The sequence below is a fragment of the Haliotis rubra genome, unplaced genomic scaffold, assembly GCF_003918875.1.
Source record: "Haliotis rubra isolate DU_JTF1 unplaced genomic scaffold, ASM391887v1 Scf55, whole genome shotgun sequence".
Lineage (NCBI taxonomy): Eukaryota > Metazoa > Mollusca > Gastropoda > Lepetellida > Haliotidae > Haliotis > Haliotis rubra.
Window position 1 is genome coordinate 1,311,395 of NW_025767246.1, and position 15,391 is coordinate 1,326,785.

The window sequence follows — 15,391 nt, forward strand, 5'->3', positions numbered from 1 at the left end:
ACTATGGGGAGGCTGATGCTGCCGCCGTCTTGGTGGAAAGAGCGGCATTACATGTAAACTTTGTTTGATGAGACGGAGTTATGTCCCTTGGGCTTTCGCTGTGGCGTATGGAGCTTGGCTGCAAGTCTTGTTGCATGTGGAAATGAATATTGTCTTTTGACCCCGACTGATGTAAGGCTTTCCATATTTATTTCTACCCCTGGAATGTGTGTCTATGAGTTGGTAACTTTGAGTGTAGACTGACATACATGTGCACTGCTTGTCCTCGTTTGCCTGGATCACTGTGCGCGTGCTTCTGTGTTTACAAATTGGGGGGGGGTGTGTGTGTGTGTGTGTGTGTGTGTGTGTGTCAGGAGGGACCACATGTCTGACAGGTGATGATGATTTTAAGGGGGGTCACCGATTTTGTTTCATAAAGTTTGTACTTATATGTTAGGGGGGTTATTCAGATTAAACACAAACATCATAAACCCCCACCCCACCCCACTCCCCCAGTGAATTATGAACGGTCCCTTATTCCTCAAGAGTTCAACCGGGTTAGTGTGAACAAGTGTGAGTGTGAGTGTGTGTGTGAGTGAGAAAGGCAGTGTGTATGTGTGTGTGCGCATTTTTACTTTGCTTCTATATCTCGAACCCCGGGCCAGTGCGTATGCATGCGTGGATGTGTGCGTGCGCCCGTTTGTCACCTTACCCTCTGTAACTCGACCGGGTTAGTGGATAAATGTGTGCGAGTTTGTGCGTGTGCGTTTGTGTGAGTAGACTCATTCATACATCTGCTTGTATACCTCGATAACTAGGGCCGTATGTTTGCGTGAGTAAGTGCGTGCGCGTGTGCGTCTGTATTTGCCAGCCTTCTATATCTCGAACCCCGGGTTAGTTGGTATGGATAGACAACCTTCACTGTTTCGCGACTCCCGGTTTGCGTTGATGTGTCCACACCTTACCCAATTCAACAGGGGTTAAGGATCAATGTGCATTAGCCATTTTAATCACCAACAATTAGATAATGTGTGCCTATACACATACGACATCACTATCTCGAACATGCTCCGACAATAGTGCTCTAGTCTTGACACACTTCTGCATCGCGACTGGTCCTGCCCACAGGGGCTTGCAACGCTAAAAACTGCCATCAAGGTATATATTGTCACTGACGGGGTCTTAGTACTATATAAAAGGAAAGGGATGTAACGAGGTCAACACACCAGGTTCCTTTCAAGGCGAATTCAACAATACTCACTGTATTTATCCCATTAAAGTATGCACACATTTCAAGCTAATAGATTTACCTACAAAATGAGACATACAGCACAAAACTCGATGCAGTATTTTTGGGAGCTAGGGTCTTCGGAAGCTCGAAATATCGTGATTTCTCGATTCCGAGCCAAAATCCCTGCTCAGAATTTGGAGACACTTACATCTCACTGTCATAAAGAGTTTACGTACATTTATTCATGCAAACAGAATTGTGTCGTGTCCGTTCGCCATTGACGACCTTGGCCTTAACCTGCCCCGCAGTGAAAAGAGCAAGGGAGCTCATTGGCTATAAATAAATTATGTCCAATCAAATCGCTGGCTCTTTTCAGTGCGGGGCAGGTTAAGGCCAAGGTCGTCAATGGCGAACGGACACGACACAATTCTGTTTGCGATGAATAAATGTACGTAAACTCATTATGACAGTGAGATGTAAGTGTCTCCGAAAGAATGGTGACTAGCGCGATGACAGGCGCCATCAGTTCAACATGTTTTGGTGCATGTCGTTTGTGTATACTGTGATATAAACAAGAAAATGGGTGAGTTACCGCTACAAATTCTGAGCAGGGATTTTGGCTCGGAATCGAGAAATCACGATATTTCGAGCTTCCGAAGACCCTAGCTCCCAAAGTAATGCATCGATTTTTAAGCTGTTTGTCTTATTTTGTAGGTAAATCTATTGGCTTGAAAGGTGTGCATACTTTAAATGGGATAAATACAGTGAGTATTGTTGAATTCGCCCTGAATCGAACCTGGTGTGTTGACCTCGTTACATCCCTTTCCATATATATAGTACTAAGACCCCGTCAGTGACAGTATATGCCTTGATGGCAGTTTTTAGCGTTACAAGCCCCTGTGATGGGAACTATTTCAAGAGATTTGGGTGACATGTAAAAAATTTCACTTCTTTGGTCTTGTGGCTTATTGGAAGAATGTTCACGAAGGACGAATGAACAACGTAGTCGCCACTTTAACTGATAGTTCAGGGGAGTTAAGTGAATATAAATTAAAGGAAAACGGCATCCATACAGTATCTGACACCACTGATTACAAGGTGGAATCAAGAAGTAGATATTTATTCATGTAATAAGTTAAAACATTCCAACATAGTACAAGAATCCAACAAAACGGTTTGTAACAGTGTGATTAACCTACAGTGTTCAGACCTGCTGGTTGAACCATGGCGGAGTCACAGAGAACCACATGTCTGACAGGTGAGTCACAGAGACCAACATGTCGGACATTAGAGTCAAAACAACCAACAAGTCTGACAGGAAAGTCAGAGAGACCCACATGTCTGGCTGTCGAGTGACAGAGACCCACGTGTCTGACAGGTGAGTCACAGAGACCCACAAAGAGAGTCAAAGCAACCAACATGTCTGACAGGAGAGTCAAAACAACCAATACGACTGACAGGATAGTCACAGAGACCCACACGGTTGACTTGAGAGCCACAGAGACCCACATCTCTAACTGGTGAGTCACAGAGGCTCACATGTCTAACTGGTGAGTCACAAATACCCACATGTCTAACTGGTGAGTCACAGAGACTCACATGTCTAACTGGTGAATCAGAGACCCACATGTCTGACTGGTGAGTCACAGAGACTCACATGTCTAACTGGTGAATCACAGAGACTCACATGTCTAACTGGTGAGCCACAGAGACCCACATGTCTAACTGGTGAATTACAGAGGCTCACATGTCTAACTGGTGAGTCACAAAGACCCACATGTCTAACTGGTGAGTCACAGAGACTCACATGTCTAACTGGTGAGTCACAGACACCCACGTCAGACGTGCACCAACCAGCGGTGTGACCCAATACAGGATACATATCTAACCAGTAATCTAGCAACATCACGTGATGAATGTATCTAGGAACGATCTACTAACGCTGTGAAGTTAACCTTGTATGGAACATTAAATACTAAGATGATACGATGTAATGAATGCGTCAATGAACAGTGATCTAACAATGTCACGTGATGAATCTGGCAGCTAATGATATCACGTGACGGATGCTCGTATGCAGAGATACGTCAAGGTATCAAGTTAGGACTCTCTAATCTATAGACAGAAATACACACACACACGTACAGACCTCGAACAGCACTATCTTATTTCTTATGGTATCTTCCTCGTTGAATATTTGACATTGCGTGTTTTGTCAGTTAAGAGTTGCATCTAAGGACATGTCAGTCAAGACGTCGTGTTTTCGGACGTACAAGTAAAGGTTTGGTTGCTATGGACATGAAGATGTTGTATAAAGGGACACAGCAGTCAGGGTGTTGTATTTATGGTCATATCACTGAAGATGTTGTATTTAAGGACATATCGGCCAAGATGTTGTATTAAGGGACATATCAGCCAAGATGTTGTATTTAGGGACATATCAGCCAAAATATTGTATTTAAGGACATATCAGTTACTATGTCGTTTCTGCGGACATATCAGTTACTATGTCGTTTCTATGGACATATCAGTTACTATGACGTTTCTATGGACATATCAGCCAAGATGTTGTATTTAAGGACATATCAGCCAAGATGTTGTATTTAGGGACATATCAGTTACTATGACGTTTCTATGGACATATCAGCTAAGATGTTGTATTTAAGGACATATCAGCCAAGATGTTGTATTTAAGGACATATCAGCCAAGATGTTGTATTTAGGGACATATCAGTTACTATGACGTTTCTATGGACATATCAGCCAAGATGTTGTATTTAAGGACATATCAGCCAAGATGTTGTATTTAGGGACATATCAGTTACTATGACGTTTCTATGGACATATCAGCCAAGATGTTGTATTTAAGGACATATCAGCCAAGATGTTGTATTTAGGGACATATCAGTAACTAGGACGTTTCTATGGACATACCAGCCAAGATGTTGTATTAAGGGACATATCAGCCAAGATGTTGTATTTAGGGACATATCAGCCAAAATATTGTATTTAAGGACATATCAGTTACTATGTCGTTTCTGCGGACATATCAGTTACTATGTCGTTTCTATGGACATATCAGTTACTATGACGTTTCTATGGACATATCAGCCAAGATGTTGTATTTAAGGACATATCAGCCAAGATGTTGTATTTAGGGACATATCAGTTACTATGACGTTTCTATGGACATATCAGCTAAGATGTTGTATTTAAGGACATATCAGCCAAGATGTTGTATTTAAGGACATATCAGCCAAGATGTTGTATTTAGGGACATATCAGTTACTATGACGTTTCTATGGACATACCAGCCAAGATGTTGTATTTAAGGACATATCAGCCAAGATGTTGTATTTAGGGACATATCAGTTACTATGACGTTTCTATGGACATACCAGCCAAGATGTTGTATTTAAGGACATATCAGCCAAGATGTTGTATTTAGGGACATATCAGTTACTATGACGTTTCTATGGACATACCAGCCAAGATGTTGTATTTAAGGACATATCAGCCAAGATGTTGTATTTAAGGACATATCAGTTACTATGTCGTTTCTATGGACATATCAGCCAAGATGTTGTATTTAGGGACATATCAGCCAAGATGTTGTTTTTAAGGACATATCAGCCAAGATGTTGTATTTAAGGACATATCAGTTACTATGTCGTTTCTATGGACATATCAGCTAAGATGTTGTATTTAGGGACACAGCAGTCAGGGTGTTTTATTTAGGGACATATGAGTTACTATGTCGTATATGTGAACATATCAAGATGTTGTATTCTTGGCCACGTTAATAACTTCTCAAGATGTTGTATTAATAGACATGTCGGTAGGTATGTTGTATCTATAGTTTTGATAGTCAATATGTTTTCTATATGGGTACGTCAGTCAGGGTCAGTATCTACGACCTTGACAATCAAGAGCTTGTATCTATGGACATATCAGTCAGTCGAAATGTATCCATGGGCGAGACAATCAGTTTGTTGTATCTATGGTCTTATCTGTCATGATCGTGTTTCCATGGACCTGTCTGTCAGTATGTTTTATCTATATACATGTCTGTCTCTATGGACCTGTCTGTCAGGATGTTGTTTCTATGGACCTGTCTGTCAGGATGTTTTATCTATGGACCTGTCTGTCAAGATGTTTTATCTATGGACCTGTCTGTCAGGATGTTGTTTCTATGGACCTGTCTGTCAGTATGTTTTATCTATGGACCTGTCTGTCAGGACGTTGTTTCTATGGACCTGTCTGTCACGATGTTGTTTATATGGACCTGTCTGTCAGTATGTTGTTTCTATGGACCTGTCTGTCAGGATGTTTTATCTATGGACCTGTCTGTCAGGATGTTGTTTCTATAGACCTGTCTGTCAGGATGTTGTTTCTATGGACCTGTCTGTCAGGATGTTTTATCTATGGGCCTGTCTGTCAGGATGTTTTATCTATGGACCTGTCTGCCAGGACGTTGTTTCTATGAACCTGTTTGCCAGGATGTAACCTGTCTGTCATGATGTTTCAATGGACCTGTCTGTCAGGATGTTTTATCTATGGACCTGTCTGTCAGGATGTTGTTTATATGGACCTGTCTGTCACGATGTTGTTTCTATGAACCTGTCTGTCAGTATGTTGTATCCATGGACATGTCAGTCAGTATGTTGTATCTTTTGCAGCAGTTGGTTGATTGGCTAAAATAATCACGTGTTGAGAACAAGATAGCCTAAAGTCAGCAGGAAAACTGGACTGCCTAATGTCAGAGGTGAAACTAGTAAACTCAGTCAGTGAAAACAACTAGAACCGTTAATGTTAGTCAACGGTGACACGTCACGGCGACAAGTCACGACTGACTATGGTCATTGAGCGGTGACAATCAGATTACGTTCAGTCAGTGTTGACACCTTTTCGCTAAAGTCAGTCAGTGATGATAATACAAAACACGCCACAGACATCCATTTCACATTCTGTCAGCTGATACGAGGATTTGTTCATGTTTCGATTATCGATCTTCCCTGAACTTATTAAAGTGAGACCTTCACACCTGGACATTATTTATTTATGTGCAAACATTTAATTCGAAACCGAATCCTCCCCACATCATAAACATACACGCCACAAAATGTCCTACCCACAAGGCTCCAGTGTGTACGATATAAATCGTACGATGACATACATCCTAATAGATAATTTCTTAACATTCAGTTTACAGTAACGCAGAGTCATAATTGAGCAGAGTAAACAGTCTCTACGGTGTGAAGTCTATCCAAACCGGACGAAAACGTAACAAATAGAAACAAACATGAAATCCCGATTAGTCGCTATGATAGTTCAATGGTACCAGGGCCATGTTCAAAGCATTGCCCAGTGTGCATTCAAATAACTTTCTCAACTCCCAAAATAATACATAAACCCAAAGGATGATATAAATTATTATACAGTTTGGAAAATTACCATCCTCCCTTTGTAACAAGGAACACGACCATCGTATATGAATTAGGTGTAAATGTGTGGTGAATTTAGCATATTATACCATGTTACCACTTCGCAATTGGAAGCTCATTAAATATGAGTTTGAAGTGGTGCTATGGATATGCTAATGCCTCGTCAGTTTCGCCTTTAGTCAGAGCAGTTGCTGCTCAGGATAAATAACATATGATGAAGTTCCTGCATGATGCGGATCTGCCAGCAGCACCAACAGCAGCAGCTTCATCAGCAAGTCCATTTCAGCCGGTTTTTATTGTCCTGAAAATGGTGGAGCTTGGCTTTTGTTCATACACCAACACTCCTACACGTCAAGAGTCTTCATCAGGTTCCTACTAACACACAGACCGGCGTTTATTTGGGCTCCTGCCCATTCGGTCAGAGAAGACTCGCATCTCTCGAGTACAAATAACAGTATCACATTTCGTTGGAATCATGACTCACCGTATCATCATCCCCAAAACGTCAACCAATCAACAAACGACATCAATAAATTGTCATAATAAACCAATTAACAAATAGGTCATTCTTCATGGAACAGAATAGTGAAAGACTTCACACATGAGATAAGGGATGAGTGATGGTGCTTTTCCACCGACGTAAAATACACATGTCGTCTGGTGCTTCAACAAGCTATACTTTTGCTATGCACACCACAAGAACATCTGCAAATAGGTCACTCTGGAGTTATTCCAAAGTTTTCACAAATTCAACACACGCGATTGACTCATATTTCTTTGATGACCTTGCCCATGTGGGTCAAGGTCAAATATCCGCTCCAATGTCCATGATGTCATCTTGTGTAAGAAGCGTCATATGACGTCACCACTGCTGCCACCAGGCTGAACGTCGTCTGCAGGAGCTGGACGTCTCGTCTCACTTGTCTTCCTGAAATGTGACGTCAGATCTGAGGAACCTACTAGAGTCAATAGGAACTCACAAAGAACGGTCTGGTTTACACAAGCATAAGCAGTTAGAAGCTGCAGTGGGGCCCCAGCTACCAAGCAGTTGCGACCTCAACTAGCCTGTTTAGTTACACTGTTAGTGTGTGAGAAATTTACATGCAGTCGTAAAAAGAAACACACAATGAAACCGTCCAACGACATCACGAAAAAAAAAATCATTTAACGGTTTCCAAAGAACGATGGAAAAGTATCTCTGCCATAACTAGTCTTGCGAATTTGTTATAGACATCAACCATGCGAACAAAACGGTGTTAAAATGGAAATATACAGCGTATTCGTCAACAATGCCACTGAGAAACAAGCAGGAATGAACCAAATAAATATAGAATAAGCACACGAGGCACTACTATTGTAAATGAGCGGTTGTCCCACGATACATGCACATCTACCTGCTTTAGAGAACAGACTCTGGTGATGATGTATCTGCAGGACTCACAAGCCAAGAGACAGCCAGTGCAAAGCATCACGGTAAACCAACTTCACGAGAAACAAGATCTATATGGATTGAAAATAAGTACCAGGCATCTCTTTAGGAGACCTTATGAAAGGGACCTTTCAGAGAGAAATCTTATTTCAAATAAAATTGGTTTACCACGGTTTGATCTCAGATACTTGATTGCCACTTCAGAGAAAGGTATGGTCTTTCAATGTCTTTTTCATACTTGATTTAATCAATTAATTTGTACAAGCCATAAAACCTCTATGTGGTGACGGAAAACCCCTATCAAAATGAAAATATGGTATGAGCGAGAGGTTGTTTGGACGCTGGTGTGCTCTAACATCGATGTAAGGTTTCATTTATTATCATGGCTACTATACTTCAATATACAAAATCACCTTTCAGAAATAAGCTAGGATCTTCACCTGAGGGGGATACGCCACTTCCACATGTCTTAAGACACCATTTAATCTTCTTCGGTAACATGATAACACATTTCTCTTATTAATACTATTCGTTCTAAATGATTATAATCCTCGCCAGAGTCTTCAATTGCTTCATAAACCAGATACGTCTTTTCTGCTGCTATTCTTAAAATACTGCAAGACTTCTAACGTGATTTTAAAATACGACTTTTGAATTCCTTTGGAGTACAAGTGTGATGACGAAAGTCATTATATTCATTGAACAGCTTAATACAGATTTGGTTCCATGGTGTTCTGACGTCATTATAGTCTGATTTGAGCACGTGCCACGCCAGGAGCTCTCAGAGCTATGGTCGTTTCGTGTAATAAGATGCTTATCTGGAACATCCCTGGAAGGAGTCTTAGGGAAGCTGGTTATGGGTAATTGCAATAGAAGTATGCTTGCCTCTGGTCATTCTTGGTGACTTGGACTTTAACACAATGGGAGTCCTCTAAGGTTACTACTTTGCAGAGATGCCAACACCAGTATGGCTATCTTTATTTTACAAGCATCACAAATTATTTTCGCTTTACAATTACCAAACAATTATCAAGATAAAAATAAAATCTAGACCTTTGATGTGATTATCTAGTTAAGTTCTATCCTTGCTGAATGTGAAATAACCCCTTTATAAAACATGCACATCTTGGTAGATGATGGTCAAAATGCTATATTCATAGAAAGCAATGCATGTATATAACGTATAAATATGTCTATAGATTTAGGTCAGCACAGGGAGGTCTAGGCATAAGCAAAGAATTGCAGCCAAGAAGCATTTGCCTTGCCATACTTCAGAGTGATCGGTTTTTAAGATAGATTCCCCTGAGATCAGCAAATCTGTAGCAAGATTCCTCTTGTGATACCATGATACAGAGAAGGTTCGTGTATTTAATCCATTAGCTCCCACAGACACAAGTTCAAAGCGCAGTCTTTCGTCAGGAGACAATGAAGAACGGAAATAAACACCAAGGAACTACTCCGAAGAACCACACAGAATAGGACTTCCGGTGTCCTTGAACAGAACCAACACCATCACACCATCACATCCACCACACCAACATCACATCCACCACCTCAACTACCATCACTACCATCTCCATCGAAACATCACCGCGATGGACACGTTGTCCCATCTAACAATATTCTGAAAACCTACCATCACCGGTCAATTGGCGATATTTCAAGGACACAACATAGATATATTATTCTGTCACATGTTTTAGATAATAAAACACATTCACCGTCCAGTTATTAGACTTAGGCGGGAAACTGACACACCATAAAAATGTTTAAGTCCACATAAGATCATATCGTGAAGGATAACCATCAACAACTCTAAACATATCACACAGTATCAGACAACTGTGAAGATGACAATATGACGCAAGATTGCAAAATGTGTCATTATCGCAGCTTTTGTAGAAGGATATTCACACCTATTGAAACCATCACAGAAAAAAGCGAATTATATGTGTAAACATATGTCTCCTACCACTCATACACCAATGAAACATCAACGGTGATTCGGCTGCTGAAACATCACTAGATGCTCATCCGGTTTGGCAATATGTTGCCTCGAGCATGGTCATCCCTTTGCTAGTATCCAGTGAGTATTGTCATCCATGTATCCATGTTTTCCATCATAGGTCCATGTAGCAAATGTTTAGAAACATCGGCATCAATACTCGTACTGTGTTTCACATCACGTGAGATGAAGCATGAAGTATGATGTAACCCCGAGCAACCGACGCTGAAGGTTCTGGGGTGAATCAGTGAAATGGTGGTTTCTCTAACCATCTACATAAATCATTCTGCACTATTATCTGTCCACCCCTATTGTCATTCTACATATATACTGAACAAAAAAAGTAATGCATCATGAATATTTTGGGATTTACTTTATGAAACTGAATGCTCAGTCTACACAAAATGAATCCAAAAATATATATGATCCCTAACTTGTTTTGATCGGTATACATATTATGAATTAAAAGAAGATTACCGTAATATTCTACGTCATCTATCGAATCATGAAGAAGTAGCCATGCCAAATCTCCCCTGCTAACCTACATGCTGTCTAATTTTGATATAGAAAAAAATAAACTGATCTGAAACTTTACTGATTTCAAACCATGCATGCTGATCTACATAGTTTTGAAGAATATCATCAATCTAAGCTACATAGTAGTGGCTAGCTAATGATGTGTGTTAGCTCCAGCAGAGGGTGGTAGAATAACCTTACAATACACATCTGTAGGCAGAACACATACATTGCAGTTTCATTCAGAATACTAAGATTATTATGCACGCTGAGGGCACAGTTTGAATGAACTCGGATGCTCATAATTTTGTGTCATATTGATGGCCTCATTTGTATTGGAACTTGGAGGATCGCATTGAAGTGGTTACAAAGGAGAGGTTTTTGAAGTGGCAGTTCGAGATGCAAAAGCTTAGACATATATTATAACATTGTCCAAAAGTGAAATTGATTCTGGGTTGGAATGTAACTGCACTGTATGCCAGCTGTATCTTGCCATGCACAAAGCTGCCAGGTGCAGTGTCTGTTGTGTCTGCAGCTGCTGAAACAGCTGTTATGAAGTATCACAGCTGTGACACCACCAGACACACCATCTCCAGCTTCCAGCTGCCACGTGACCATGTACAGTCAGACGTGACCTCTTCAAGGTCAACCACAAGTTTACAAACAGTCTACCTTCACAGTTGTCAAAAGCACGTATGCTCACAGCTGTACCGTAGCAAGCAAACTCTAGAGCTCACGCCTGTCATAAGCGGTGACGATTGCTGTGCCAACTGGCATCATTCACAGCTGACAGTCGCCATAGGACGTAGAAACAGCTGCAAGGCGCTGTTAGGTGAGTTAGCACCTGACCCAAAGACAAAGAGGATGACTCAGATTTGAGAGCAGTAACAATTTCACTTGGCGTCTGTCAGCTACGAGTGACGCACTGTGGAGCTGTCAGCTGTGATGGTCCAACGTACAGCTGCCAGCTGTGAGGCTTTTACAGCTGCTGCCTGTGCCACTAACTGAACTAAAGTCCTGTACAAATACTTGCCCTTCTCCAGAACGGCTTTGGGTGCTAAACATAAATATACGTTCTCACTTTACAAACTTACAAACATGAAACACTTCTTCAGGAAGCGTTTCCGGGGCACATCCAGAAGGAAACAATTTCAAAAACACATGATCGTTGAAATAATATTGGCATCGTATCGGAAACGGTCGTATTAAATAGTTAACTAAAAGGGGTTAGTTCATGACACATCTGATTGAAAACCTCTTCTGACAGGTCCATTAGGTCGTTAGTGGTTGATTTGTTAGAGGAATACAATCAAACAAACCCAGAGTTTAAACCACTAACAGTCCATGCACACGCAGGTTACTGTCAACAAGAAATGATGTGTAGAGGGTCGATACCATAGAGAAAGTCTACAAATAGCAACAAGAATGTTTTATGAAATTTGGAAACGAGTGAGTATAGTTTAACGCCGCATGGAACAGTTTTGCAGTCATACCACGGCGTATCAGCTTTGGGAAAACCCAAAGTGGTACAGGTCATGTTTACCACTTCGGTGAATCCCACGATCACAGGTATTGTGCTGATAAATTTAGAAACGTGATCGGGGCGATCTGAGGTTCGAACTATGATCATAGCTTTCTGGTGTGCTCAAGGGACGCAACTCTGCCAGCGAACTGCCTAAGAAGACAGGGCAAAGGCCCCTGAAATAAAGGAATGCATGTTGCCATCATATGGATCTGCATTAATAGCTGGATGTCCATTCATATGAGAACTATTTCTTATATGGAGGTTTTAAATTATTGTTGGAAATTAGTTTCAGTTTTGATTGATTCCGTCAAGGTATTTGTGTGGGTTGCCCTGGTAACCATAAAACGCAGGTGCATGTAATGTGGCATGAACATGGTTCTCATAGTTGTGAGGTCAAGGTCATTTTTGCAACTCGTCCAGCCTTGAACATTGTTACACGTCTTCAACACGAGTCTAGGATCATTGGGATCAGAGTGATGGAAGGTAAGCATTGGGAAGGATGTGATATGGACACGCTTGTGCTACGTCACGTTGGTCACTGACCTGTAAAGTCATGCGTCATAGCGGCCACTAAAATATGACGTGTTATGCAAAGCTGTAACAAAAAGGTCACTTACCTGAGGTTGACAATTCAGGAGTGGCTGTGATGACGTCATCCTTTTAAGAGATTCCTCATCGGCATCAAGGAGGTTGTTGGTGCTGGAGTTGTCGACAGGCATCCCCTTGACGTCGTCACAGTCCTCGGCGCCAGTGTGAGGAAACTGCGTCTGGTTATACTTGATAACACACGGAGGTGGACTGGGCGCACACTTGCTGTCTGTGCTACTGTCATCCCCGCCGCAGTTGTCTCCCTTATGGCTGGGGGAATTGACCTCCATGAGGTCAACACTGCGAGCGAAGGCATCGCGCAAGTTGATAGAATGGAAGGACACAATACTGCCCGTCCTTTTGGCCTTCTCAAGCGCCTCGCGTCGTTTGAACGCCTTCTCTCTGCGCATCTGGTCCTTATAAAACTCCGCGAAGTTGTTCACTATAATGGGAATCGGCAATGCAATAACAAGCACACCGCATATACAACACACACTACCGACAACCTTCCCCAGGACCGTGGTCGGCGCTATATCACCGTAGCCCACAGTGGTCATTGTAATGGCTGCCCACCAGAACGTTTCCGGTATACTTTTAAACTTAGTCTCTGGCTGGTCTTTTTCAGCAAAATAAGCTAAACTTGAAAACAGTAATATAGAAATGGCAAGAAACATCAACAGCAAGCCTAATTCCTTGTAACTCCTTTGCAACGTGTAACCCAGAGACTGCAGGCCTGTCGAATGTCGGGCAAGTTTTAATATACGTAAAATTCGCATAATTCGAAAAATTTGAACAACACGTCGCACATTCTGAAATTGCTCCGTTGTGCTTTTGTTCGTTTCAGTTAATCCTAGAGAAATGAAATAAGGTAGGATGGCGAGAAGGTCTATCACATTTAGTGGGCCTTTGAAAAACTTCCACTTGTTTGGCGATGCCCAGAATCGGGCTAAGTACTCTAATGTAAACCAGCCAATGCACACAGCTTCCACCACAGCCAGCTCGGAGTTATCCGAGCGGTCTCTTGGGTTGTGTCTGTCCTGCAGCTGGGGGATGGTATTAAGGGTCAGCGCGATTGTGGATAACACGATGAACAGGATAGATATGATAGCCAATACCTGAAACAGAGTTAACCACAGTATAGTCATACTAGCCGGAACACGCGGCGCCACAGGGAAGCAAGGCGGAGCAGGAGGATGAGGAGGAGGAGGAGGAGGTGATGATGGAGCAGAGAAGAGGTCGCAGATGATGCAGCAGCGTATGTTAGAAGCTGGTTAAAAGTAGGGGAGAAGAGAGCTTGATGAGGAAGGGGAATAGAGTGAATTTGAGGAATAGGAACGTCAAACTGTATCCAGAAATCTGAAGAATGGACAACCTGTTTCGTTTGCCTTCTAAGACGAATTCGTCAGTTCTGGTTGAGGTTAGGGCCAACTGGCTTGGTATGAGGGATGAAATGGGCGCTTGGGCTGAGATAAGGGGTATTAGGTCATGGCACATGTGGGCAAAAATGACATTTTGAATATGCTTACCCTCATGGAAAGATGAGATGAGAAAGAACAAAAGATGTTAGAGAATCATCGTGTTTTGCAATATTTAAGAGAAAGGCTATATATTTTTGTGATGAATTGGTAAACAGTTCATGAATTATATTTTTACTGTTGGTAACCTAACAACGTCTTAAAAGACTAAGGACTTTGTATTCAACAACAGCGGGTAATGGAATGGCTAAGAGATGCAACTCTACACATTGAGCAACCTAGAACCTAATGAAAATAACCAGGGGATGGGACAGGTCCATTTAAAAATAAGGACTTGCTGGAACACCAGAACATCTTATTAGAGCACAGATACTATTACACATGTTTCAATACATGAACATGCCTTTGTTTTGGGCAAGTCTGAAAAATTGCACTGTATCGCTGTATTAGAGAACTGAAGAAGACCAAGAACAGAGGACATGAGAGAAAAATTCAGGGCAAAAAGGACGTAAAGACAGCAACAAGAAGGGTAGGTTTTCAAAAAGTGGGAATATCAAGGGCAAGGATATCACACATCAATTATACATTCCTTGGTAAAGTCTTGCAGAGCCGGGAAATAGCATGGAGTGAAACAATGCCACTTGAAGGAACAAGAAGATAGATCAAGCCATGGCAGCATCAAATGAAATGCTTCTCTGGGAAATGAAAGTGGTAAGCAGTCTCGAACTTGTGGTAGATCAAAAACCTAGGCGATAGATTTAACAAAACGGGGAGGAACATTGGGAGGTATCTGACATCAGGGCCTAGATTTTTGAAGCTCTCTTAGCGCTAAGATAGTCGTAAGTGCCATACATTCACATTAACTTACGACTATCTTAGCGCCAAGAGAGCTTCGAAAATCTAGGCCCAGGACAACAATTTGATGTTCCAGTTTTGAAAGAAAGTTTGCAACGAAGGTGCGACTGGTGATATGTATTGGGCAGATAGGCTGATTGGGATAATGACTCGATTGTTGCCAACAAAGGGTGAATAGGGTTTTGTTGTGGTTGCATTGTGATTGCGGGTGCATGTTTTACAATGGATGGCTGAGTGAAATATTAATATTTGTTCGGGATGAAAGAATCTGACAGTTATGTGAGAAGCAGCATTTGTACTGATAGAATGTGTAAATGGCTTCCAACCTGTATATCTGATAGTGA

General features: G+C 41.6%; 1 protein-coding gene across 1 annotated transcript in view; it reads right to left on the reverse strand.

Moving 5' to 3' along the window:
* LOC124253699 (potassium voltage-gated channel subfamily B member 1-like) overlaps nt 1-15,391 on the reverse strand; it is a 278,894-nt gene that overhangs the window by 19,402 nt on the left and 244,101 nt on the right. Inside the window, 1 exon segment of the mRNA XM_046687511.1 lies at nt 12,747-13,832. Within this exon segment, the coding sequence (XP_046543467.1) occupies nt 12,747-13,832 (1,086 nt within the window).